Below are 27,268 nucleotides of genomic sequence, written 5' to 3' on the forward strand. Positions count from 1 at the left end.
AGTTTTAGGTCATCTCTGCTGAAGATCATAGGATCCATTATGAATAACTTCAGCTGTGCTTCATACCTTTTTCCTAAAGGCTTACAAGCATCTAACACAAAAATCTGATGTTCAGAGCAATAGCTAAGAGAGAACCTTTCACAGTTGTCAAAGATTTACAGATGTGACTGTATACTTTTGTGTGATGCTGAATTTCAATTAAATACTGTTTTTAAGCAATTAAAGACCAGAAGATGGAGAACTACGGAGTGATGAAGCTAAAGATAGGATTAGAATCTCCATGAAATGGTTCCTTCAAATAAAACCAGAGTTAATTTGAATGCCATTGTTTAAAAACAGTATTCCTTGTTCTTTAATATTTATATTGATGATTAATTACTAGCTATCCAAAACCTCTCATGGGAGAATATTAACAGTTTCTCAATCCAGGAGTTCGTGGTTTCTTATGATAGCTGAATTAAGACAGCATTTTCAGAAAGTAAATTTCTAATTATTCTTTTAGGAATTAGTTTCACTTGATCAAGAAAAGCAAATCCTAGAACCTGGACAGCCTCAGCTTTCTCCTGGAATTTCAACTATTAACCTGCATCCACAGTTTCCAGGTAACTTGTCTTTCAGTGAAGAGTACTTGCAACTCTTTAAAGAGTGGGAGAATAGCAATGGTAACAAAGTAATGAAAAACTGACTGCAACTTAATAAGCAATTTTTTCATGAGCAGAAAGGGTGGAAAAAAAGAAACCAGCCATGGAAGCTGATGCAGGATGAATTGAGAGGTTGGCATTGTTTGGGTGCTATGCAAGTGTCAAATGTGAAACAAAGATATGCTGTAGACAAAAGTGATATCCTGGAATGAGTATGTGAGATTTGAATGTCAGCAGAGTTAAAGCCTTATAATCCACTCAAGAGAAAACTTAATGAGTGCCTTCTTGTAGAAGTATGTGTAACTTCAAATGCAGATTTTTTCTGTTCTTGCTTTCTTCAGCACCTCAGTTTTTTTCAGAAATGTAAAATAGTAGAATGATGGCTACCCAGTTACACTATTTTTTTCTACTCCAGATCTAAGCAGAATAAACTAGTGAAAAGCCTCATAGTATCTGGCTAGTTCAGTATCATGTGTGGATGGTCTGAGGATTTAGGAATGGTTTGTTTGTTTTTTATATATGATTGATTTCCATTCTATGTCACACAGTAGTGATTGAGAAAACATCTCCTCCTCTGCCTGTTGAAGTTGCTCCTGAAGTCTCTACTTCGAGTGCAAGTCAAGTAATTGCACCTACTCAAGTTACAGGTATTGTGCTTCCTTTTAAGTACTAAAATAAGTTAAGAAATGACTGTGAATTCCTGACATAGTAACTTGTTCCACATTACTTCAGAATTAGAATAGCTAAGACAATGTTGCTGTAGAACAGAAAGAAGTACTCTATGGAGAGGTGGGAAGAAAAAGTACAGAAATTAGGGTGCTGTCACCAGAGCCTGGAACAGGCCCTCCCAGGATTGTGATTTTTGTGGCCGCAAATACATGGTAGAAACAAAAATGAGTAATTCCACCTCATACTGCCCAATCTGCAACTGCAGACCAATAGTCAGTGTGAATTATTGACTCATGAACAGCAGAGACAAATATGCATTTACAGCATTTTCAGTGGTTTAAAAAGATGCACAACTCTATTTTGATGTGTTCAAAGGAGCTGTGATTTATAACTGGAGTTTCTAGGCACTACAATAATTCAGAAAATAAAAGTAAGACTATACAGTCAGTGAAGTGAATAATATCAAGCAGAACAGGTATGGTCAGCCTGGCGTATGCCCTGTCTGAGCTTTACAGACTAGCCAGGCTGTTGGAGGTGGAGGGTTCAAAAAGTGACAAGAGGAGCATCCTGATGCAAGCTTTGCTCTTAGAAGAGTACTCAGCAGCAACCAGATAGATACAGTGGACAGTGGAGTAGTAAAGTCTAGTGTTACATTGTCCAGAGGTAGAAGTCAAATGTATAAAAGTTGAGGAAGTGAGACTGAAGAAGTGTATGCATTTTTATTTTTTTTTCCCCTTCAAGACCATGAAGAGACCTCTGCAGGTAGAGAATATGACTAACGTTAGATACCAGTAAAGGTGTTGAGTGGGTGAGCAAAAGAAACACTGAGGAGCAATATCACATTATACTGTGAGCTACTAAATCAAGGTTTGTGGACTAAATAAATTCCAAGTCAAGACAGAAAAAACAAGAGAGATTATGTCAGGCTCCAGATGTGATGATGGATGGTGAGTTTTCATCCACAGGCTGTATTCCTTCTGGAAAACTGTGGTATAAGTGATTTTTTGTCAGTGATAGAGAAGGATTATACGTGAACTAAAATCCTTGTTGTTATCCCCATTTTGTCCTTCGACAGACAAGGCAGCTTTTAGAAAGCATCAGAAACCATTTTAGATATCTGGGACAGAAAATCTCCCAATTAAAGTGGATTACAAAAGACCCTTTCTCTTTGAAACTGAAGCGGACTATTTCCGATGTGATCTTGCAAGAAATGCAAACTGTGGGCTGTTCTTTGAAACTTCCAGCATTTCCTTTCCATCTATACTCATTTTTTCCATACGTGCAGGTTGTGTGAGTGAGTCTTCTTTTCAGGTCTTCTGTCTTGTTTGTGGAGCTGTCCTGTCTGCTGTCCCGCGGAAGTTCACTACATTTTAATATCAAAATGTTGATTAACCAGAAAAAAACTACTTACATTTTTAAAAAGCAACCAGTTTAAGAGACCATCTGTGGAAATTCCCAGAATTCTGTGTGTTACATGTGTGAATGGAAGCCAATTTTGCCACTGTTTACTTACAGCATTTATAACTGTAGGATTTTTCTCAACCATTTCTTATACCAGGGAGGGCTTGCCAGTATGAGAGATGCTAGAATTATGCCATGGTTTTGTAGTTCAGTATTCTCTGTGTATTTTAACTTTCTTTTTCTTATGATGCTCAACTTAATGCTGCCATTAAGTTGGATGCCATTAAATTTGAAACAGCAAGTGTGTAGGGAAATCTGTACTGCCATACTCATGGCTAACCATTTCTTACTTTGTGCATAATTTTCTCTGTTGCTGCTTTTGTCCCATATGTTAAAAGTGATTCCATGTTTGTTTATCAGTACCTCTTATAGTGTTAATTCTGGAGCACCCGTGGAAAAATTGTTCAATTTCATTTGGTCAGATATATTGCGGTAGAGATCTTAATATCTCTTTGCTCCAAATCCGTGAATTTGCTTTCATGCTCTAGCATTCAGCCCAATTTTAGCTCTTTGATACTTTCATAGATACGTTGATTGAACTATATAGTTGGATAAGAGCTTGCTGATCTAGTTCAACATGCCCTGCAGTCTTCATATTCCTACTTTATCATTGCGTCTCTTAAACTCCTATTTTATCATTATCTCAGCACATAGTGTGTTATTTGAATACTAGAAGTGTTGACCATTCCTCTCCTTGTAATACATGAGGGCTTCTCTGAAAGTAATGCCTCCTATCTTACTATGTTGGCCCATGACGTCAGAGATGGGTGTTGGTGATACGGCAGTAGAGGTTGAACCTTCCTGTCAATATTGCATTTTGTTGCCATGTCACAGATTGCAGCAGAGGGGCAGTCTGATATGAAAGTGCATATGAAGCAAAGGTGTGTCATCGAATTTCTCCATGTGGAAAAAATTGCTCTTACTGATGTTCATCAGTGCTTGCTAGACATTTCTGGAAACCAAACAGTGGTTGTTAGTGTGGTGAGGCAGTAGGTGTTGCGTTTCAGCAGAGGTGATGGCGATGTGAAATGTGAGCTACAATCTAGATGGCCTTGTGCAGCTTGTCACACCACAAAATAGCATCTGGATCATCTCATTGTTGCAACTTGGCGGATTATGATCTGGGAATTGTGTATGGAGCTGAACATCAGCTTCAGTGCATTGGAAACAATGGTGGCAACATTGGAATATTGCAAAGCTTGCACCAAGTGGGTCCCACCAATGCTTACACAGGAACAGAAAGAACACCGTATTCAAATTCAAATTTGTCAGGACCTACTGAACCAAGGCTGAAGGTGACAGTTTCCTGGATCGATCGCATCGTTACCAGTGGCAAGACATGATATCACCGCTGTGACTCTGTGGAGTAGTGACATGTGAATTCCCCATTGAAGAAAAAGTTCCAGAGGCAACCCTCAGCATGTAAAGTGATGCCCACTGTCTTTTGGGATAGGAAAGGGGTAATTCTTCTAGGTTTCCTGGAACCTGGACAAATAATTCTGACCACTGCCTTGTGATAAGATGAAGACTCAAACTTGTAAAGTCAGACCAGAGAAGAAGACACCTTTCTTCTACAGCACAATAACTCCAGGCCTCATATCAGCTAGAAAACAGTGGAGCACATTGCCTATATTTACTGGCCTGTCCTACCACACCCACCTCATAGTCAGGGTTTGGCACGTTCTGACTTCCATCTGCTTGGGCCAAAGAAAGATGGACTGTGTGGGCAATGTTTTCCTGGAAACTGTGTTATCATAGTGGTTGTGAACAGTGGGTCATCTCCACTGGTTCAGACTTTTGAGTGCAGCATGTGGGCTCTTGATCACTGCTGGTGAAAATGCATGGCTAATGGTGGTGTCTGTGTGAAAAGGAGTATTTTATAGCCACAGCTGTGCTCTATCAGACTGTGTTATTGTGCTCTTTGTATCTGTTATAGTTTCCACAGAAATAAATAGGAGGCATTACTTTTGGAGAGACCTACATGCTTGCATTTGGAGTAACTGATTCTAGTTGTCTGATGGTTGGTTTAACCCACTAGGACTTATGGAGAATTCTAGAATTTTCCTTCGTGCAGTATGTTGTGCATTCTATAGTTAACCTTGTAGATATATATTAGTGTTTTTTCTGTTATCCTTCTTTCATAAATTATAACTTCTAAGAATATAATTTCTTAGAAGTTACCATTTCATATATAACCTTAACTAAATATACATCCAGATATATTAATTAGTATTCTTTGCAGTAACATGCATACTCAGAGAATTTCTGAAACAACTCTTTGAGCATCCAGTGCTGCCCTTTACTGTATATCCTTATCTTACAAAGACATCCAAGCTGGTAACAGATGTATTATATTCTGTAAGGGAAAAAAAGAAAAAAAAATCGGAAACCCACCATGCGTATTTTCTTAATCTTTTCTATAAAGATTAAATTGTATATCTTTTTCTTATATTCTTGTAGTGTGTTTTTGTTTCCATTTATAGATCTTGGATGAGATATGAAAAGATGTCATTAGGAAAAGCCTGGATGTTTTCTTTATCTACCAGATAAATTACCTATTACTGAAGCTCAGGACTCAAAAGGTTGATTTGCAGTTGCTTTCAGGCCCAAGTTTTTTCTTGGATTACAGAATATTATGCATTTAAGCAACTTGCTGGGAGAGTATAATTTGAAGTTTTGTTTTCTTTGCTTAGAAATCAACGAGTGTACAGTTAATCCTGATATCTGTGGAGCAGGACACTGCATTAATTTGCCTGTGGGATACACCTGCATCTGCTACGAGGGATATAGACTTAATGATCAGCAGACAAAATGCTCTGGTATGAATGGATGCTTTCAAAGATCTGAAATAATTGTGTTATGAAATGTTTGAAATGTAGAGTCTAATCAGGAGGGATTTGCTATAGAGCAGTCAAGAGCTGCTTCCTCTACCAAATGCTTCCTAACTACACAGAAACTAGTTCTTGTATGTCAAATGAAGTTTCCCAGCTTGTCTCTGATACAGCTTTTCACCACTCAGAACTGAATGTAAATTTAATTAAAGTTGAATGAAAGACTTTCCTTTGTGAGATGAGACAGACCATCTCTTCTCAGTTTGGAATCAAAGTATCTAAAATTGCCAAACTGCTTGGAAAAAACACACTTCTGTTCAGAGAAGGAGCAGCCAAAGTAGTGCCTGTTTCTCAGAATGATTTGACAAACAACCAGCTTTTGCATCTGGACTAAATCCAGTCATTTTGTTAGGCCTTTCCTTTCCAATCACTTGCAGAAAAAGAGAAGGAATACTGTAGGCATCCCAGAAGCACATTAACAGATCTGTAAGTGAGCTCTTTGTCCCCTCAAAGCTACTAAATTGTGGAACAGGGAGCTCTGATGAGAATGAGGAGTAGTCTAGGCTGGCTCTGAATGAGCCATTTCAGATTTGGAAGCAGCTGAATCGATATCTTTCCTCCTTTTAGAGAATGCTGGTTTCTCTGTAACTTGGATCAGGAAGGCTTAATTATATCATATTTCCAGATTGTATACCATCAGTTTTTCATGCTACCAGAAATCCAGTATCTTCACAGTGATACACATACTATCACGTGCAACTATCATATTTAAAGAATAATCTGCATGCACACATGTAGCCAAATGGCAACTTAAAATCCTTCCATTTCATCTGAATTGTATTTATGTTCTGTGTCCGCTTACACTCAGTGCAGTGATTTGAATAGTAATCATGTCACGTTCTTCAGGCCAATGCCTGAAGTCATATAGTCTAAGCCAATAAGAGTAGTTTTTTCCAACCAAAACCGTTCAGTGCATCTTTTCAAATAGTTACAAAAATTACAGGACAGTCTTTTCAAAAGCGTCACGTGAGCATTGACTGAATCACAACTATGTTATTCTGCAGTCTTATATTATGATTTCTTTTATAGATATTAATGAGTGTAATCAGACACCTCATCTCTGTTCCCTTGGACGCTGTGAAAATACTGAGGGAAGTTTCCTATGCATTTGCCAAGCTGGATTCATGGCCAGTGAAGATGGAACTGACTGCGTTGGTAATTGCTGCTCTCCTCTACAAAAAAAAAAAAAAAAAAAAAGAATTGGGAAACTTATCTCAACCTCCCTGAAATCTCCTTTTGCATTTTTTCCTCGATGACATTGGTATTGGGCTGATGTCAGGAAGTATTTTTAACTGTCTCTCACTAGGTATTGTGGAGGGTATTTGGGTGAGTTGTCCTACTGATCTGTTGTTGGAAAAAAGACAAAAAAACATTCAGTATCATATTTATTTAGGAAAACTACCATTTAGTACAAACACCTTATGTGATGGGAAATAAAAATATTCCCAACTCTTTCAGTCAGTAGCAGTTGTAACAAACCATATTTCTGGACGTTAACTGCAAACATCCAAGGATGCTGCAGAGTAACAGAAGCAGATGAAGGTGCTGTGATCTTCCTTAGGTTAGTGCTGCCTTGAGCACAAGATGCACCCAGTGGCAAGTAATGTGTTTGCAATCACAGAGTTGATCACTACCTTCTTCCTACCACCTGACTGTTTCTAGAACTTATTCTCTCTTCAATTACAAGCAACGAGATAAAGACAAAACTGCTCAATAAAAAGGATTTTAGGGCTGTGACCTGCAAACAGTTTGAAAATCTAACCTTATTTACTAATGTTTACTTAGAGAGGAGTTTAGGGATGATGCGAGCATTTGTTTACTTCATGGTGGAGCAGAGTTTGTCTTAACATCTTTTTTTCATTTCTGCAGATTTTGATGAATGTTCACGACCTCATACTTGTGGGGAAGGTTTCTGTATAAATACTGTTGGCTCGTATAGATGTGAATATTGTGACAGTGGGTACCAGATGAACAGGAGAGGTGAATGTGAAGGTAAGTTTGGACTCTTCACCAGTAGTAACAAAGTAATGGTTGCCAAGCCAAACAAATGCAATATGAGGAGGCATTTATTCATGTTGTCTGTTTCCCTACTGACTGCTGTTTCTGATTTCAATAGCAAACCTTACATCTACCTTTTTTTTTAAAAGAAAGGAGGAGATTGTGTAGAAATACTAAAATAACTCCACAGAGACTTTTGCATGTTTGTTAATTTTTTTACCTGATATCTTCTTTAATTCATTTCAACGTTCATTTGCTGTTTGTTTTCATATGTCTTGGCACAGTAGCATTACATCTATTTGTGTTCGGAGTTCTTTTCTCCCATTCTACTCTGTGCTTACTTTCATGGGTAATTTCTTTACCTTAGACTTACTGCTGGATTTCTCTCACATTTAGTTTGCCTTCAGGTCATTTAATTCCCCCTTGTGCAGCAGCTAAAAATGACAGAATGTTCAAAAGGGCATTGATTGTTTTATCTTGCAATATGTCCTGGACAATTAAGTTAAGTTACAATTTATTCATATCACAGCAAGTTCCAAATGTTACTGCTGTTTGAAAAGATTACGACTGCCTGCTGCTCAAGGGAGGTTTAGCACTGAGACATGATCTGCAAAGGGAGAATTCTCAGAGGGAGCAAGGTTAAGCAAGAAACGTTTTCAGTTATTTGATGTCTGTAACTGCAGTTCAATTCCTCTTATCTAGATGTAAGATGCTGCAAAGGAATTCCCCCAGTGTGGACAAAATCTGGAACAGCTTATACTGTTTCATCTCAGCACAGTTATTTTGGCAGCACTTGCCATGGAATCCTCTAACTATAAAAGTTCTTGTTTCCAAACAGATTGGGTAACAAGTGATAAGGTGACTATATTTTTTATTAGTTTGGAAATATGTATCTAGCAGATATTTCATGTTGCAGGAGATCCTAGGACGTCTGAACTTTGCGTTATTTCCACTGTGACATTTTTGCATTTTTTCTTGTTCTTTTTTTCCCCTTTCTTTTCATTTTCAGTACAAACTGTGAACTAAAATCCACGGACAGCTGTTTTATTTTAATGTAGCTTTTGTTCATCCTTTATTCTAAATTACCTGTGACAGTAAAATTTTTAACATATTAGGTTGCCTAGCAGATAAGCAACATAAAGTTGCTGGAGACATATTTGCTGCTCTGAGCATTACTAAGACATTCCTTTTTCTATTCAGATAGGTTTTTTTCCTATTTAATAAAACTTCACACACTGCTCTTAAAACTATTTTTCCAAATCTTCTCTGTCAGTAGGGAATCTCTGTGACTAAAATAGACTAAAAAATCAGAATATCACGGCGCATTAAATTTCTTATTAACTTGTATTTTAAGTAGTGTGGTGGTGTAATGATATGTAGTCTCCAAAATGAAGTTTTCTGCTGAAAGTTATTTAAGGTTATTTTGGGGAAAATCCCTCCTACACTAAATCCATCGAACCAAGGAAATGACACATTCAGAGAATCATTTTGCCGTGCCATTACACCTACACATTATAGTCAGCCTACCAACAAATTTCAAATTCCACAAATAACTCCTTTCTACCTCCTTGTCACTTCAAAAATAAAAGCAAATATCCCTAAGCTGCACGTAATACATGCAGTTTGTTTACGCTTACTTGCCCTATCTTAATTCTGTCTTCAAGCTATATGCACACACAGTGTTGTGGGCCCAGCTGGGGAGACATACAGATTGCGTGTACGTTCTTCTTGCTGAGCTCCTTGTTCATGGAGTAGTGTTAAAGGCATAGTGGAACATCACTGCAAACAAGTGAGTTTCCTATAAGAAGCATAGAGGTGAGACCACACCTGGGGCAGTATTGCTGGTAGATGGACAGATAGACTAGACAATCTTAAAGTCTTTTCCAACCTTTATGATTCTATGAAAATCTTGTGATTTTTGTAAAGCTTTGCAACATTTAGACTTTATTTTGGCAGAAAAATTCTGTACCAAATACATTATTCATGTTACGTGTTCTGAAGCTGAATGTGGTCCAGGCAGTTCTGAGAGCGGGTTTCAGAGGAAGGTAGTTTGTTAATTAAAATCTCACAGGTGTTTCACCGAGAAGCATTTGCAGGTCTGAAACTTAGAGGTTTAAGAGGCCTGTTGCTGTTTTTATGAGAAAGTACTCTGTTGCACAGTTGTGATTCTATGAAAAAATGTGATTTGTACACAATCAGTGACTACTTTGGAGGCAGAATGTCAAATTCTCTAGAGGTTGGAGCATTGTCCAATTAAGGTACAGGTGTTGGAGGCAATTTTTCCTCTGTGAGCTTCTTCCAAGAACTTGGTGTAAATTGCCACCCTTGCACTATCTGTGGTGGGAGCAGCGGTCCTTAATTGCAGGAGGTGCAACAGGTATAAAGCTTGGAGCAGGGAAAGGACAGGTGCTTAGGGAGCTTGAGTTAGAGATAACTTATACTGTGTGAATTTCATTAGTTCTTTGCAACGAGCAAAGCAAGTATTCTGTAGGAAAAAATACTGCTGTATAATTAAACCATGTCATAAAGTAATACTCAGATATGGAGCAGGCTGGATTGAGGCTGCGCACGTAATTTAAATTGGAGGATCTAGCCATTGGTCTCTGGACAGCAACATGTCTTTGAATGTCAATGTTTGCAAGCAGTCTATTAGATTGCATACGCTTCGTGTACTGTGGGTTTCTGTGGTGCAGGATAAGAAGTTATTAGTAGTTGCTTAGAGCTTAGCCACAAATACTTGAGTTTTTCAGAACCTATCTCTTGCTTTGTCATGAGTAAACTAGGAGTGCCAGATTACTTTTTTTGCTTTGCAAAGCCAGTTACAGTTTGTCATTCCAGTGCACTTCCAGAGTTTCCTGAGACTGATGATAGGAGGTACCTCAAGACAGTTCAGTGATTAGATGATTGATGTAAACAAAGGAATTAATTCCCATCTAAGCCGGTAATCTGATCTGCGTGTTGTGCAGGGCCTAACCAAGGAATTGCAGTATAATAGAGAATTCAGATTGTTGCATGCACTGTGATCCAGTTTCTGTCTTGGCAATGCCTCTTCACTGGTCTAAGTCTGTTCCAACTTGTACCTTCCTGGGTATCTCATAGAAAGTACATGACTCCTTAAATCTGTGAGTATAGAATTAATGCGGTCAGGATAACCACATTACCTTCATTATTCACTGTTCTGTTATGGTTTTGACCGGTATTTCCTTCTGTATTCTCTTTTGAAGACATTGATGAATGCATGACCCCAACTACTTGTCCGGATGCACAGTGTATTAATGCTCCTGGCTCTTACCAGTGCATACCCTGTAGAGTGGGATTCAGAGGCTGGAATGGACAGTGCCATGGTATGTTGAGTACTAATACTGTTTCTGTCTCTGGTTATGGTTCTTGTTCAGTGATGCTGTATTTTCTATTTCATAAATGTTAAAACCTGATGACAGCATTGTGATGCCTGTACCCATTTCATTAGATAATAAATGAAAATACAATTTTTTGAAATGACTGATTTCTCAGACACAGAAGACATAAGGAAATCTTGTTTTAATGCAGATAAATTGAAAGACTAGACTACAAACCATACAATTGTCATTACAAAATAAAATTACTGAAATAAAAATACGTAACTGTAAAGGATTTATTATTGGTGAAATGCTAGTAAGTCATTGCTTGGAGGTATTTAACAAACTGAAAAATCAAGAGAGTTCTGACACATCACTGTGCCTGGCAGATTTTTCTATAAAGCATGAGAGTTTGCTTGTGAATCATGTTACTATTATCTTAATCATCCGTACTTCCAGCATATCTTGTATGATTCAGCATATCTTTTAACAGCTTGTCTCACTCTAAGTTAGATTTTTAGGAGGATTTCTCACATATTTTTGTCTATTTGTTCTAATTATTAGATTTTTTTTTTTTTCAAATGAATTTTAACTAGTTGAGGTAGAGGTAAGAGAATAAATGTATGCACTCTGCAAAAAGAAATAAAATCTTTCAGTTTTATGTGCCATTTCCTGTGCTGCTGCTGGAAACTTGGAGTTGAACTCAATTGTGAAAGATGTCCAATCTGCCCTGTGCACTATATGCATGGTATCTATACCTACATGAAAATAGCCTAGTTGAGTATATGATGGCATACCTTTCACTTATTTCATTCTTACTAACCAGGTTAGTAGGAGTAGAATGAGTGATGTGAATTCTTGATTTACAAACAAACTTACTCATTTAGGGAATAAGTATTTGTTCTCAGATGCAGATGCTTCTTTTCCTTTTATTACTCTGTTATAACTCCCTTTTTTCCTTTGTTTTGTGGTATGTTCTAAGCCTAGACATCTCACGTCATTAGTGATGTGATCAGTTTTCTATTTGTCCTAGACTTACATCATGTTGGAGATGAGCTATATATATACATTTTAGGAAATGTAACATGGATAGTTTGTCTTAGAGCTTTGCAATATGGTACCATTTAAATACACTGTGAAGGAAAATATTTGCCAAGATATCTATGATGGGTATTTGAGCCCATTGTTCCATAAATGTAGCTGTTTCTAGTGTTAGTTTAGATCAGTTGAAGCTCTGCTGATTTTTCTCAGAGCTGGTTTCGCTAATATTGATTTATTTGCCTCAGCTCATTCCTCTGCCAGCACTTGGTGTCCTAGAAAGCACAGCATAACAATTCCAGAGTTCTTTAATGCTATTTATAATTTAACCTTCCAAGATTTAAAACCAGGAACATATCTGTTGTTTAACAAAGGCAAGCCTATCAATTCACTTCAGTCTTGAGTAGAATATATTAACAGCAGTTCAGCTGGGACCATGCAATGTGAGATTCATATATTGGGTGAGATTAAAAAATAAGCACACCCTGCCTCCCTAGGCTGCGTCAAGCATTTCTGTTGTACAAGGACTATTTGAATTATTTTTTAAAGTTCACTTGCATTTACTGTTGTTGTTTTTTTTTTTAATCATTTTCTCTCCAGATTTGTACTTCAAAATAAAGTGATGTATCATGATATGTAATGAAAATGAATATTACCAGAGTCTAGAGTACCGTATGGTGTGTTTATGAATAAATGAGGAAGAAGAAAAATGACAATTTTTAGACCATTTCGTCCTCATAGTTAATACTGTGATGAATTTTGCAGCTACATAGTTAAATAAGATGTTCTGCTCATATGGCATGAGAGACCTGGCCAAAAACTTTCAAAACTAATACAGAGGTCAGTGAAGCCAATCTACCCACTTCTGGCCCAGCTGTAAGGGACTTCAGTAGAATCACCTACAGCTCTGAACTTCATCTCAGATTTAGGTTCTGTTTCTGGCTTTTCTGTTTCAGGCTTTGTGGGGAAGTCTCTTGATCTTTTAGTCAAGAAACCCCAGAATGTGGTTGGCCCTTTGGGCTGACAGGGCACACTGCTGACTCATGTTCAACTTGCCACAGCTAGAATCCTCAGATCCCTTTCTGCAGGGCTGCTCTTCAGCTTATTATATCAAGGGTTGTCTGGTCCCAGGGGCAGGATCCAGCACTTGCTCTTGTTCAACTCCATTCAGGTAGTTGCTCAGTTCTCCAAGGCGTAAATAGCTCTCTGCAGGGCTTCTCTGCTCTTGAGGGAGTGAACAGCTTTTACTAATGTACTGTCATCAACAAAATTCCTTAGTAAAACTTCAAGTCCCGCGATCAAGTCATTACAAAGTTTGAATTTTGTTCAGTGAGATCATTTTGAAACAGTTAGGAATTTCAAAAATTCATCTTGCAGAACTAAGACTGCCTACTAGATCTGCCATAGCAGAAGACGTGTGAACCTATGCTGTTGTTGCTGTCTGGCTAAGTAGACAAGACAAGGTATTACAAAGGCTCAAGTGAGTGGGGAAAAAAGAAATACAGATGATTTGAAATACAGGTAGCAATAGTGATTTCCTTTGTCTCTGAGGACAGGTGGGCATTGTCAGAGTTCCAAATGTGCAGTACCATGTGAAGAGCCACGAATAACAAATAAATCTGAGCAAAGTAGTTTCTGAAGAAATTCACAGTAACTAATAAAAGCTATGATGATGAATTCAAACTTTTTATCTTTTTTCTGCTCTCCCTCGGCTTCAGCTGCCTAAATAGCTTAAGTCTCTCAAATAATCAGTGATTTTACTTCATTTTAGCAGATTTTCTATGCTTTGTGTTGTCAAAAGATATGTTTGAGGGTAATATGATTTCTGACATATAAAAGCAAATGAGATTTAATTTTTTTCTGCATCAGTAAAGCTGTAAAAGACAGCTTTTTCCATAGAAACAGAGACACCTGCTTGCTGTTAAGTAAACCCTCAAAATAAATAAGCATTGAAGTGAAAGCTATCCCTAGGAAAAAAAGGACTGATCAGTTTAGAATACTGAATGAATTCTGGCTGGGTTTGTTTATCTTTGTGCTTTATTGTTTATTCCTTATACAAACTGCATTCAGAAAGAATTTCTGAAAATGTTTAAGTGATGTAGCAATTTTCATGTTGACTGCAGAGAGTGGTCTACTGAGTTAACGCTGAGGGGAAAAAAAGTCCCCCTGTAAAGAAAGGAGTTTAAAACTTTTGTTACAAAGGCCTAGCTCATTAGGATTGCTATATAGAGCCTGTTAAGACAGACTACCCTTACAGAGGGGTCTGCTTGAAGATGCAGAAATTCCCTTGAAATTCCTCAGTGTTAGTTACATCCTTTAGAACCTAGCTCCCTTAAATGCTTTTGAAAAACATTGTCTGGTACTGTCTCGCATGCACGGGTTTTGTGTACAGTTGTGTTACACACTAGAGAACTCCTGCACATTAATTGCCCTAGCTTTAAAAGACAGCAAAAAACTCAACAGCAGGAAACGTGGTTGAGTTCTGTACTTTCCTCAGTATATTAACACCAGGTGAACAAGCAGAGAGGCAGCAGCAGGTAGGGGGGCTCTGAGCACATTTTAAAAATAGCTTAAGAGAGAACGGCTTCAAACACAGACCTGTCAGCTTGACCTACATCTGCAAGGGATTTTGCTGGACTGTTCCTTGCAATAGCAAAAAGATTAGCAATAACTGTTAGAAGCTATTGGCAGCTGCCAGTGCTTTTATCATAGCCATGTATGCTTCCTAAGAGTGCATCTATGGAATGCAAGAAAGTACCAGCACTTGTTGACCTCTTCTCTGCACTACTGTCACTGTAGTTTAAGACACTGTGAGGAAAATCATGGGTAAAAGTAACTTCAGTTAGGTAAGAATGACATTAGCACATCATTCATAGTACAAAACACATTGGGGGGAAAAAAAATTTCTCAACTGCAGTACTAGGATGAAAGTGGTGTTTTGATCATGTGGCCTGTGAGCATACTTGTGTTTGAGCACTGGCCAACTCAAGTCTGACAGAAGTTGAGTAAGTTCCCAAGCCTATCTGAGAGATGGTTGTATTTTCAAGTTAACAATATATTTTTGCTTTCTTTATATTCACAGATATAAACGAATGTCAGTATGGCAATCTCTGTGCAAATGGACATTGTGAAAATATTGAGGGGTCTTTCAGATGTATTTGTGGCCAAGGTTTCAAACTCTCTGCATCAGAGGATCAGTGTGAAGGTAGGAAGGAATATGATCGAAATTCATAAAGTGGCACTTTTTCAATAATGTTTCATCTAATGGCATTCCTCTTAATGGAGACACAACAAATGTATCACACAGAGACTGCATAACCAAGCATGTAAGAAGAATGTGGATTTCCATTTTATGACTTCTGTGGTCACACTGTGTTTTTTGTGATTTCTTATAAAACATCTGGGGTTATAAAGCAGATCAGCAATGTTTAGTAATATTTATATTGCTTGTTTGGAGTTCCTGCAAAATGCTTGACATTTCTGTCATTTTGGAGATTTGGGGACTGTTGCTTTTGCTGCCTTAAACTTTTAGTGTAGGATTTGCTTATTTGCTTTTCTTTACTTTTTTTTTTTTTTAAATGTCAGGGAGTGAAATCAAAAACCCAGGCTTAGAACCCAAAGTGTGTCAATTAAATGCTGAGCTGACGCCTGCTTTGCTATCACTGCTTTTTGAGCAGCATGCTTAGAGGGACTGTGGTGTAATATTTCCAAGAGCTGTACCTGCACCTCAGAGTGTTAGGTCCTGCATTTCTTCCACATATGACATTCCTGCCACGGCTGCTCTGGTGGATCAAAATTAGGTCTGATGTCAGAGCTGAGCAGTCTGAGAGCGAATATCGACTACATATATTAACCATGAATATCCCTTTCCTCCTTGAGCAGGCATTAGGACTCTAGCAACCTCTCCACCAAAAGCGAAAATCTGAGAGAATGTCTCAGAGAAGCTGTGGAAGCACACAGAAATCCAAGTTTCTTGTCGATTGTTTTTTCTTTTCCTTTTTTTTCTTTTTCCCTTTACGCAAGTGTCTGTGTATAGCACCAAACACATTCGGACTTCTGGGTGCTACAATAATACAATAGAACTGAATAATCACTCATTTGACTTTGTCAGGAAATTTGAAACAAAACACACTGAATGTTAAATGGCGTGAGTGAGTTAAATGTGCTGTCCAGGACACAGAGCAGACCGGTCTTGGGGAAAGTATGTAGACAAAGTTTGACTGCTTCCTCTGAGCCTTTCATGGAAAAGAGCCCTTGCCAAGCTACACTGGCATGTGCAGACAGCTCTTCTTAAAGTGCACCCTTCTCAAGTCAGGGCCTGTACGTGCACCCAGATGCTTCATGCAGCCCCACAGAATTCAGTGATCCTTAAATTCAAAACTTCTCTGGTTGCAGGGGACCACGACCCAAGAAAGCGATCAGGCTGTGTAGCCATAACAGAGACCAGAAAAACTTCTGAGTAACTTTCTCCTGTTTGCATTATAGAATATTCTCAGAACAACGGGCACCCGTGCCTAAATCCTAGAAGTGACTAACAACCTGTCATATAAATTTAAAACATTAGTTAAGAAATTGTAATTATAAATGAGAGAGGGAAAAGCAGTTCCTAGCTTATGCAGAACACGTGGTAAGTTCTAAATTCAGAGTGCTGCTCTCCTCCACTGTTTTGACTTTTCCATAGGAAAATTTAAACTTAGTGTTCAAGTCCATTTGGTAACCCAGGCTGACCCCACATTATGAGAACTTGAAGCACTGAGGGATTAGCAGTGGTTGTGGAAGCAAAGAGACATTTCCCCATACTTGGAGGATTAATACTGTTACAAGGCAAGTATTTAAAGGAGCCTCAACGTACAAGTTAACAGGGGAATGGCCTGTCAGTGTGCATCTTAAAACCACACCCTGTTAAAAGGTGGTGAGCTGGCTGGAAAGTATTTTGTGGGTTTTGCTGACTCATTGGAGCAGTTGGCTTGTTACCTTTGCCAGAGAGGAGAGAAACAAAAGTGGCTCTCAAGCAGTATGTCTGTGTGTGCTTGTGAGTCTGTGTGTATTTGCATGTCCACTGTGGGATATAATGACGCTACGGGAGAGAATACCGAATGCAGTCACCTCGAGGGAAATGTTCCATCTGCAGTTTTGTATATTTTTATGCAACGTATTGTCTGCTGCATTTGTAAATAAAATCAAGAGAAGCAATACTTGCTAATAACACCGTGCTTTGCTATTTTGTTCAGAGATGTTTTTTCACTATTTGCTCAGTAATCTGTATTTTTGATGTGTCATGTCATCCCTGTCTCTTCTGCTACAGATATAGATGAATGCCAGCACAGATCACTGTGTGTCAATGGACGCTGCAGGAACACAGAAGGGTCTTTCAGATGTGTTTGTAGCCAAGGTTACGTGCTGTCTGCTACTGGAGATCAGTGTGAAGGTAAGCTCGTGGACATAAGCTATTGATTCATTTTTCCAAAAAGATCCTGAGTATTTCAGCCATAGGCATGAACTCTTCTGTGAATGGGACAGAAAAATACATCGCTTCTTTTCTTCTTGATACTTCACTGTCAACTATTTAACAGTTCACATCTACACAGGTACCTATTTATGGTTTCTTAGAAACAGTTTCTGTAATCTTTCCGCATACAAGAAATCAGTATGTGTGTTGCCAACACTAAGGCTAGAAGAGCAGTTGGCACTGATACCAAAAACAATTCACCTTTTTCATATCTTGTTGCTTATGCAGAGGTCTGTGTTAGATTCTCTGTTACAAAAGCTTCTGCCAGCAGACACTGTTCACGTGGGGGCCTGCTAAGTGAAAAATTCTTCAGTTGGTTTTGGGAACCTGTAGCCAGTCACTGCAATCCCACATGTGCAATTGCAAGAGAAATGCACAGTTTCAGATGTGCTCCAGAGGGATCTGCTGGTGCTCACAACTTTCACTGTCTCAGAAGGGAATCTGTGTGCTATGCTTTTAAAAACAAGAAGTGAAAGATGTTAGGCAAGTAGGGAGAAAGGAAATGCTAAGTTATAGAAAACAGCCACATTCTATTTTCTCTCAAGTCAGGCAGCTTAATGTCCAGTAATCAGCAAACAGGTTTGTTATTTTATTATTATCATTAATAGGTATAGCCTTTTGCTGCAGTGCTCGTGGTGACCCTGAGCACGTGAAATTTCTTGCTGAAGAGCTCCATAAACAGTTCTACCTCCATTGCTTCCTTATCTCCCTCCTTAGGAGGAAGAACTCTGTTAAGCTCTTGCTATAGTTGTAGTATTAGCATATATAATTTTTCAATCCCTGGTGTGCTTTTTGTAGCTGCTAATAGCAAGGAAATGAGACAGCTCCTTACTGCTGCTCTACCTACTGTGTGTTCTGCTGTTAGGTTATTGTTCGCACAGAATCTAGGAGGCAGTTACCACTTCCCCATACAGAGCAGTACATCAGGAACACTCTTCTTCCATTGATTAGGATATAAGAGCATTTCACCCAGAGCTGATTCAGGCCTGTTTCTCAAGGCAAGCTTCTGTCAGACTAGACTTATAAGTGCTGATGTTGAGGGATTGTCCACGTTTAATGAGTGGCAGCAGCTCTTGAAGCTCTCACCAACAAGAAATGAGGATATCTTTTAATCTCTTCAGTATATTGATACCCTTAGTACTGACCTGTTTGGAGGGTCTGGTCATAGAAGAACATAAGATCTCAGAGGTCCTGATGAATTACCAGTATCGCTTGCATCAGCTTCAAGAAATGTGAGCTGATGATGCATGGCAGTGGAAAATTGTGTCAAAGAATGTTGCTCCCTGTTGGCTTCAACACATTCAAGAGTTGTGACAGATGTAGAAGTGCTGTATCAAGAGCCAAAAAAGAGTGTGGTTAAACGAATCACTGGTCCAGCCTGCCTCCCAATGAAAACAGGCTCTGTTATTCCTGACAGATACTCATCTAAGCTGCCCTCAACAGGCTTCAGCAGATGAGATTCCAGAGATCTCTTTATCCTATCTCAAAAAAGAAACAATTCTCTTTCTTTTGTCTCAGCATATTGGGAGAAGAGGGTGGAAGGGAGGGATGCAGAACTGTTTCAAGCATTTTGATTGCTTCAGCAAGAGGCCTTACAAACCATTAAGTCTGCAGAGAAAAATGATGTATTAGTAAATGCTGTTAACAGTGTGAACTTAAAAATCATTTGTTAAAGCATCTTGTAGTGAGAAAGAGCAAATGAAATAAAGAAGTTAATTTAAATCCATTGTAGTTTCTATCACATTTCCTCTGACTGTTTTGATGTGTTTCATACCAGTCCTGGTAACTTCTGCTGCTTTCCATCACTGTGCCATGGGCTGTCAGGAGAGATCCATACTTTATCTCTTTGTTGTTCCCATTCAAGGGCAATTTTCAGGAAAAAAATAATTATATTAGCTCTTAAGGCAAAAGAGGAGGAATTGGATCACACAGGAAAAATGAGTAAAGCTGTTCTCTTAGTCTGGAGACTTTGTCTCATTCACAAGACTGTGCAATCAAGTCTATCTGTTAATATCTGCGGAGGCTATTTGTTCACTGAAGATTTTCATATTAAAAGTTGTGCTCAAAATCTGTTAACTTCTTGAAGAAATTCTATGTTTGCATTATATCCCTTCACTACTTTTGGAAGCATGTGATACTGCTGACTCTTTTTGCAACTTGGAAACTGTCTTTGAAAAGACAGTGCTAGTTCTACTCTCTATAACAATGCTTTGTGTAACCGTTTTATATGCTGTAAGAGCACTTTTCTTGTTCTTCCTCAGCTTAAGAAATACTTACATGCATCAGCTGAAGTTACATACAGACTGGAAGAGAGCTTGTCTAAAGCAGTTGAGGCTCAAGTTTTCCCAGCAGCTTTCAAAGATTTTGCTAGCCAAAATGCTCTAGACATGCACCTGTGAAAGATGATAAAAAGCACTGAACATTTCAAGCATTAGTTACTGTCTCTGCTTTTCCTTGAGATCCTTGGGCAGTAATCACAAGAGTACCCACTCCTGTGTTTGCTGCCCATTCTGTTCCATCAGAGAACAAGAGATTTGCATCCTATACAGAAAATAATGAGTTTTGACTGAATTTGGCAGAAAATGCTTTCTTGTTGTGAGACTTGGCATTAACTCGGCGCAGGGGAGTCGTTAGTTTTTTTTCAGGCTCCCAGTCAAAATTAATTGCTGTTTTTTTAAATAAACCACAATTTATTTCTTATTTGAAAATGATTACAAAACATGTGGTTATCAAAAGGTTGTGAGTTTGTCAGCATTAAGTGCAATTTTATCTGCCATAACAATCTTTTATGCAAGAAAGCTACTACTTTTCCTTATTTTAATCAAATAGATTAAATCCCAAGTATGTAAATGAGTAACTAGTAATTACTCAGTAATTAACAGTTAGTAATTGTACACATTCTGCACATTCTAATGTGCAGAAATGAGGTTAAGTCTATCCCTCCCCCCCCCCTTTTTTTTTTAATTAGAATTATTATTCCTGCAATGCATAAAAAAGTTACAAATCTATTCAGATCAAATTTGTGGTTAAAAACTTAAGAATATTCCAAGGCAATGGACAAACTTTGTGGAGTTTTTCAATGGAAATTATCTGTCCTGCCATAGCAATAGGCTCAATGAATTACAAGATAAAGAACTGTGGAGGCAGAAGGAAGTTACTTACGTTTCTTTTGTTCTCTTATTTTCTGTTTGCTTTTAAAAACCAGAAGTAGAATATCACTGGAATGTAGGTGCTTTCTGAGTTAATGCTGTACCTGCACTCCATTTCCTGAATGAAAAGAAAAGACTTTTGGTGGAGACAATGCCTAGTATCTTGTTCTTTAAATATTTGGTTGCTTTGTATCTAATTTCTAGCCTGGAACTTGCCCTGCTGTGTGTCGAGCAACATGTTTAACACACGGATGTTGACTGCATATAGTGTGGCCTGTGTCCTACAAACCTGTCCACATGGTTGTTGCTTGAATAGTCCCCACAAGCACATCTTGTCTGGTGTGGCACACCAGCTATGTCTGGGCTTGCACGTGCTGTGGACAAGATCCAAGTCAGATCACTTCAGGCTTAGCAATCTTTGGTCTAACTGTGTCTGAAGATACGTATTTCAAAATATGGGTTTGCGTCACTAGCCATGTTTTGTATCTATCTTCTAAACGTACAGCTGGTTGGATTTTTGTAGTACTCTAACATCACAGTCACTATTAAAGTAATGGAGAGATTGATATAACGGTCACTGATGATAGTTTTTATTGGTGATGCAGATGGCACATACTAGATGTGCTTGGTAAGAAGAAATGTCACAAACTCAAATTTTAAAGCTTTCTAGAAATAAAGCAGTTTGACAGTATGATGCAAGAAACTGAAAGGGCATTCTGTCACACACTTATGAAAGGACACTGTAGCTTCAAGTTGATAAGTATCACTTAAAAGCTTCATCAGCTTTTGTGTCATCTAATCACTCGGTTACATTTTTATTTCAGATATTGATGAATGCCTTCAAGACGGCGATATTTGCCTTGGAGGAAACTGCGTGAATACCGACGGATCTTACAAATGCTCTTGTCTAGATGGCTTCCAGGAGGTAGCCAATAGGGGATGTCAAGGTAGGAAATAGCTGTTAAAAATAATTGGGTCATTTTTATAAATGTGCAAGTCTAAAATCGTAATTTGTGATGGTCATCAATCATGATAATGAGGATAAATTATTTTTATTTGTGATTGGTAGTATTTCCATATTTTTTCACTTAATACCATTGTCTCTAAATACAAACTGAAAAATTATTTCAAGAAGCTTAAATTTCAGCCTTCCTAACTTGAAAGAAAACCTCTGCTAGAATTAACAGAGATTCAGTGCTGCAATATCCCAAATATATGTAGGATAGGAGCATTTAATTTGACGGTATCTTCTGCATTTGTGAACTGATGTTGTAACAGAGCAGTACAGCTCATTTGAAATCGCATTAGGTAAACATGACTCATCCCTAACACATTTGGCAGCACTTGGTGGAGGATGAGAAGGAAGAGAATGTTTTACCTGAGGCTAAATCAACATTGCCAAGCCCAGAAGAAGTACTTCTCAGCTTTTGGGTCTGAAGAATCCTAACTGTGTTGATACACCACCTAGGCATGCCTCAGCATTCCCTTTTACAAAAAACTTCCATTTTTATGAGACAGGAAGCGTGATACTAGAGTTGGAAATTGGTAGCATGTTCTTTCTGTAGTTGAGCTGTTACAGGATCTAACAGACTCTTACAAGTCAAAAATGGAAATCTTGAATGTATTTTCTTGTCCTGTATTGTGGACTGGGTAGAACTAGCCATACTAATATAATAACTGATTTATTTTATTTTTTTTTTTCTCAGTACCTTCAGAATGTTTTAACAGTGGTAAAATGGAAAAAAAAACTTAAATGGCTGAAATCAGTTCTTATCAGAATTCTGTAATAACAAAAAATACATTAAAAAAATTAACAGAATTTGAGTGGAGTGATTAGGGGTATGGCAGAAGACCAAGATATTAGGCCACTAGGGTAGAGTGATCACATGATAAACTTGATATGAGCATCCAACCTGTATTTTAATATAGTGAGGTGCATACTGAAGAAGGAATCTTGGTCGTATGGGTAGTTTAGTGGATCTCCTTCTGAAGCACACTGACTGAAAAGGATGTAGGGGTCAGAGATAGGTAGCTAAATATGAGCTTTCACTGCAACCCTGTGGCCAGTAGGACTAATGCACCGCTTGAAAGATTGAAAAAGCAGAATATCTAGCAGGAGCATGCATAAATTATATACCTCTATTTTGCAATTGATGCAACTGCTCTTGGCAACGTGCTCTTGGGAACTCGCGTTTCAAAATGAATGCTGATGAGCTGACCAGAGTTTGGAGATGAACCCAAAATAGATAATGGCTGGAGGTAAAAGGACTGAGTGATTTTAAAACTTTTATTTTGTTGAAGAAAAAAATGGCAGGTGATTTGATCACAGACTGATTCCCTTCAAAGGAAGTCAAAATTCAAAGTAGAGAGCTGTTGAATTAAACTGGCGAATGTACCACAGAATGCAGTGTAATGCAGTGTCTGCAAAGCTGCATCTGGACTAATTCAGACTAGAAATTAGGAACGTGTATTTTGGTAAGGAGCAAAGTTAGAGTCCAAATCAGAAAGTATGTAGAGTTCTCTTAAGACAAATTCAAACTCTTATTTCTCTCACATTGTTAATTTTGTTTTCCTGTTTTTTAATACATTATTTTACTCTTATGTAACAGACTGTTCTGGCAGTTAAAAAAAAAAAACAAACACCACACAGCTCAGTCCTGAGAGCAGCGTGTGTGCTAAGAAGGCACTGTGCTGCCCTTGTCAATGCTGACCTTATGGGACTTAGACAAATTCAGAGAGCTTCACAGAGTATCTCATTGCATTGACCTTGAATTCTGAGAAAACTTTTCCCTCTGCACCTCATACAGATGCTGCCCTTCCTCAAGCTTTGTTCTTTCCACTTGTGCCATGCCTTCAGGACACTAGCCTGGAAGGATTTATACACACAGGATATAATCAGTCTGTATCTAAAGAAAATTTATAATGCAGTCATGGGACTTTAAATGCTGAAATCATAACTTACCCATTCTATCAAAGTTGTTGTCTGCTTCAATGCATTTTGTGTGGCTGTAACAATAGCTGGAATCTAAACAACAAAGACACAGTGAAGAGGAAGAAATTCTGCTATCCTGTTAAAAGATTCAACTCCAAACCCACTGATAACACGTGGGGTCAGATGAACAAGCTGACCAACACAGAGCAATCAAAAAACAGTAAGATGGAGCCAGCTGAGAATTCTCCTGATAGAGAATAAATGTTGGCTTGTATAGAACTCAAAGTGACATTTCAGAAATCATTCTCATCTGCTTGTCCTCACTGCAGACAGCAACACATGGAGAGTATCATACATCTGAACATACAGTATTTAAAAATGATCCCACAGGACTTGCTTGCTCCTGAAAATGAACACGATTTGCATAGCTGGTAGAAATGAAAGCTGCTTTTTAAGAATAATCAAACTGAGGATTGGTGTTATGGGAATGATTGCTGCTTGCAAAGCTGTTAATCTCTCTGCTTTCAGATATCAATGAATGTGAGAGATCTGACCTCTGTTCACCTCATGGAGAGTGTCTAAACACAGATGGTTCCTACCAGTGCATATGTGAGCAGGGCTTTTCTGTGTCTGCAGACGGCCGAACCTGTGAAGGTGAGACAAATCACAGTAACTCGTGAGCTTCCCCCTGCATTCCCCTGCATTCCCACTGATTTGCTGACTGGCTGGGGGAGGTGGGGGGGAAGCAGTCCATTTTTATGTAATGTTCCAGAACCATTATTAACTCAGCAATCTGACATCTAAAGGTCTTTTCTGGCTTTTTTCTCTTAAATGCATGATGTGATAAATTGCTGTCTGTATCATAATAAGTATAACATGAAATATACAAAATGGAAGACACAATGGAGCTCACATTTGTTAGAAGCTGTTAGAAGTTTTACTTCTGTTATAAAAATTTTACCATCTTAATTATATATATATATATTTTTTGAGCAAAAGAAGTCAGTGAAAAAGAAATACAGATCTAAATATGGCCAATGATAGCAAAGATGAGAATAATATTCATATGTTAAGATATGTGAAAGCAGACATCTGCAATAATATGAAAATCTTTTCAGAGTGAGAAATCATTTCTATCATCCAGCAACAGAGGGAGAAGTAAAACATATAAAACACAAGTAAAAAGACGTTAGAATTCAGCCTACTGAGGGGTTTCAGATGGGTAACCCTTACTGCCATAAATATTTAGTGTCGTTTGGTTTAAAGAGTCTTAGGTGCATTAGCAACAAGCCTGAGCTGCCTAAACGTTCATATAGTTGGATGTGAGACAACAGAACCTTCCTTATCAACACCTTGGCAACCAGCTGAGGCATCCATGCAACAAAGCTCCAGTAAGAAACTGTAGTAAAATGCTACCTATGATAGAATTTCATACACTTAGGAATGGCAAAAGTTTAAGTAAATCTTAGTGGTTAGATCTTTACAGTGATACAGCTTACACTTCATATGCAGGTGTGCTCATACGAGTATTTTTCAAATAAGGTTGTAAAAGCAATAACACCACTGAGAAACATCAGCCAGAAGTCTAGAATTTACTACAATTTACTAGGGTTGTTATTTGGTTATTGTATGAGAAAATACCTTGTTCCTAATAGAAAGCACACTCTTTCTAATGATTGCTACTCTATGGCACTTAATTTGACCCAGGAGACTTGAGTTCAGTGATACCAAGGAGATACGTGGTTTTGTGGCAGTGATACTGGCAGAAAATGTAAATTCCTCTAGCTGGATGAAGAATGGCTGTGCTTATGGATGAAAGGATTTTTCAAGGCAGGAAACCTTGTGTGGAAAGTAATAATTCTGAAGAGGAGAAAGTCTGTATATGCTGTAGTAGATCAGCAGGATGCACACAGAGAAGATGATCTGGGCAGGGATAGCTCAGTGTTAAAACCTTGCAGTAGTGGATCCCCAACATCCAAAACATAAGCAAGCTGTTCCCTATCCTAGATTATAAGCCAATAAATTCTCATGTGATTGATTTTCCATGGGCCAGCTCTTCTCATCAGTTTGCTTAGGTCTAACGCAAAGACTCTTCCTTCTATGGAGAAGATGCTTGGAAACTTCTGTAACATTTACTCACTCTACGTTTAGCAGAGGAAAGACAGAATTATTATTCAAGCTGAACTTGTTAAAGTAATTTGATAAGGAAATCAAATTGGTAAGGGAATATTGCTATGCTGATGTAAGAGAATGTGTTCTACATATTTAGATACAGCATGACATCAAACACACTATTTGTGCTTTACTTGTTGCTGATAACAAAAAACTCCTGTAGATATTTTGTTGCTTTTTCATCTCTAAATATTTGTTTATTTGTCATAACATTATAGAAAAGCCTGGCAATTAGACTGGAGAGGATGACTCTGAATAGGCCCAGTGACAGATGGAGAAGCTAGTATTGTATGATTTCAAGCAATGGGGCAATTTCCAACTTTTCTGGTAACCAGTTGCTAAAAATCATGTTCTTAGACTCTTTTGACAGCACATATACATTTTACCCTCTCTTTATGTAGGATATGGTTAAGCACCTTTGGTTTCTCAGCAAGAAAAGTAGCAGCAGGTGTTTTGCCTCACTGTTCAACATAGTTTTAAAAAAGAAAGAGAAGAATGTAGCTTGCTTTTAGTAGAAACCAAACATTTTTTCCAAATCAGTTAGAAGAACATATACCAGCCTTGTGGAATCAAGCTCTCAGAAATTAAAAGAGACAACGCTGAACAGAAACACAAGAAACACAACTTAAGAAGTCTGATTTTAGGGGGCAGACCAGAAACTGAATCCTCTCTGTCTTGATTTCTGACAGTTAATAAGTAGTTCTTAGTGAAGAGTTACTATCACATATGAGACAGCAGTACATAGGTAATCTCCATTAAAATTTAAAAGCCTGGGTTTTACTAAATAGAAAGGGATGAAATCAGCAGATAGATCCGTTTCCAGGAGCATGAGTAGTTTTGGAACATTTTTAGTGAAGAATAAAAAAAAATACAAAACCAGGTCACTGTGCTTCACAAGTAATTGGTGTGTATGGAATACAGATCAGACTTCAGCACTTGGAAAAGTATTTTAATAACTTGGTGAAACAGAGGTACTTCTAGTCTTCTGAAGCAGCAGCACTCATTTTTTACTGTAACTAGTTTCTCCATTCTGTCATTTCAGTAATAACATTTCTAGAGTTGAAGAAAATCATTTAAGGGAAGCACTGATTACTTTAGAGCTTAATTAACATTCACTGCTTAGTTAATCTTTGGTTTTGATGTCAGTTTCAAGAGTCAGCTTGCAAAAAGAAACAATAAGGTTAGAAACAGAATGTGTGACGTTCCAGGTACTGAGAAAGGATGTGGCTTCAATCTGCAGAAGCTACTGTTCTTTACATGAGGTGCCTCTGAATTTATCTCCAGTGAAGTGAGTGAGGATAACTGTTTATGCCATCAGAGAAAGAAGTTGAGGAAATTTTGCTGGATTCGGATGCTTTTCCATACCTGGAGAACAGATTTTCCGTATCTCCAAGCTGTTTTTGTATGAATTTAATAATTCTTTGAAGAGTCAGAAACAATAACAACATAAAACAGTGAGAAGCCTGTGTG

The 27,268-nt window shown here is 38.1% G+C and overlaps 1 protein-coding gene across 6 annotated transcripts in view; it reads left to right on the top strand.

Annotated features, from left to right (window-relative positions):
* Window positions 1-27,268, top strand: part of LTBP1 (latent transforming growth factor beta binding protein 1) — a 181,009-nt gene that overhangs the window by 120,147 nt on the left and 33,594 nt on the right. For 4 of the 6 annotated variants that reach the window (XM_048937549.1, XM_048937546.1, XM_048937548.1 and 1 more), the window contains 10 exons: window positions 503-602; window positions 1,190-1,288; window positions 5,465-5,590; window positions 6,692-6,817; window positions 7,532-7,654; window positions 10,885-11,004; window positions 15,119-15,241; window positions 17,342-17,464; window positions 21,519-21,641; window positions 24,155-24,280. In XM_048937549.1, the coding sequence (XP_048793506.1) occupies window positions 503-602; window positions 1,190-1,288; window positions 5,465-5,590; window positions 6,692-6,817; window positions 7,532-7,654; window positions 10,885-11,004; window positions 15,119-15,241; window positions 17,342-17,464; window positions 21,519-21,641; window positions 24,155-24,280 (1,189 nt within the window). The remainder of the gene's footprint in view (window positions 1-502; window positions 603-1,189; window positions 1,289-5,464; window positions 5,591-6,691; window positions 6,818-7,531; window positions 7,655-10,884; window positions 11,005-15,118; window positions 15,242-17,341; window positions 17,465-21,518; window positions 21,642-24,154; window positions 24,281-27,268) is intronic. The other 2 variants (XM_048937545.1, XM_048937551.1) reach the window with 1 other exon arrangement.

Source organism: Lagopus muta, chromosome 2 (genome assembly GCF_023343835.1).
Source record: "Lagopus muta isolate bLagMut1 chromosome 2, bLagMut1 primary, whole genome shotgun sequence".
Lineage (NCBI taxonomy): Eukaryota > Metazoa > Chordata > Aves > Galliformes > Phasianidae > Lagopus > Lagopus muta.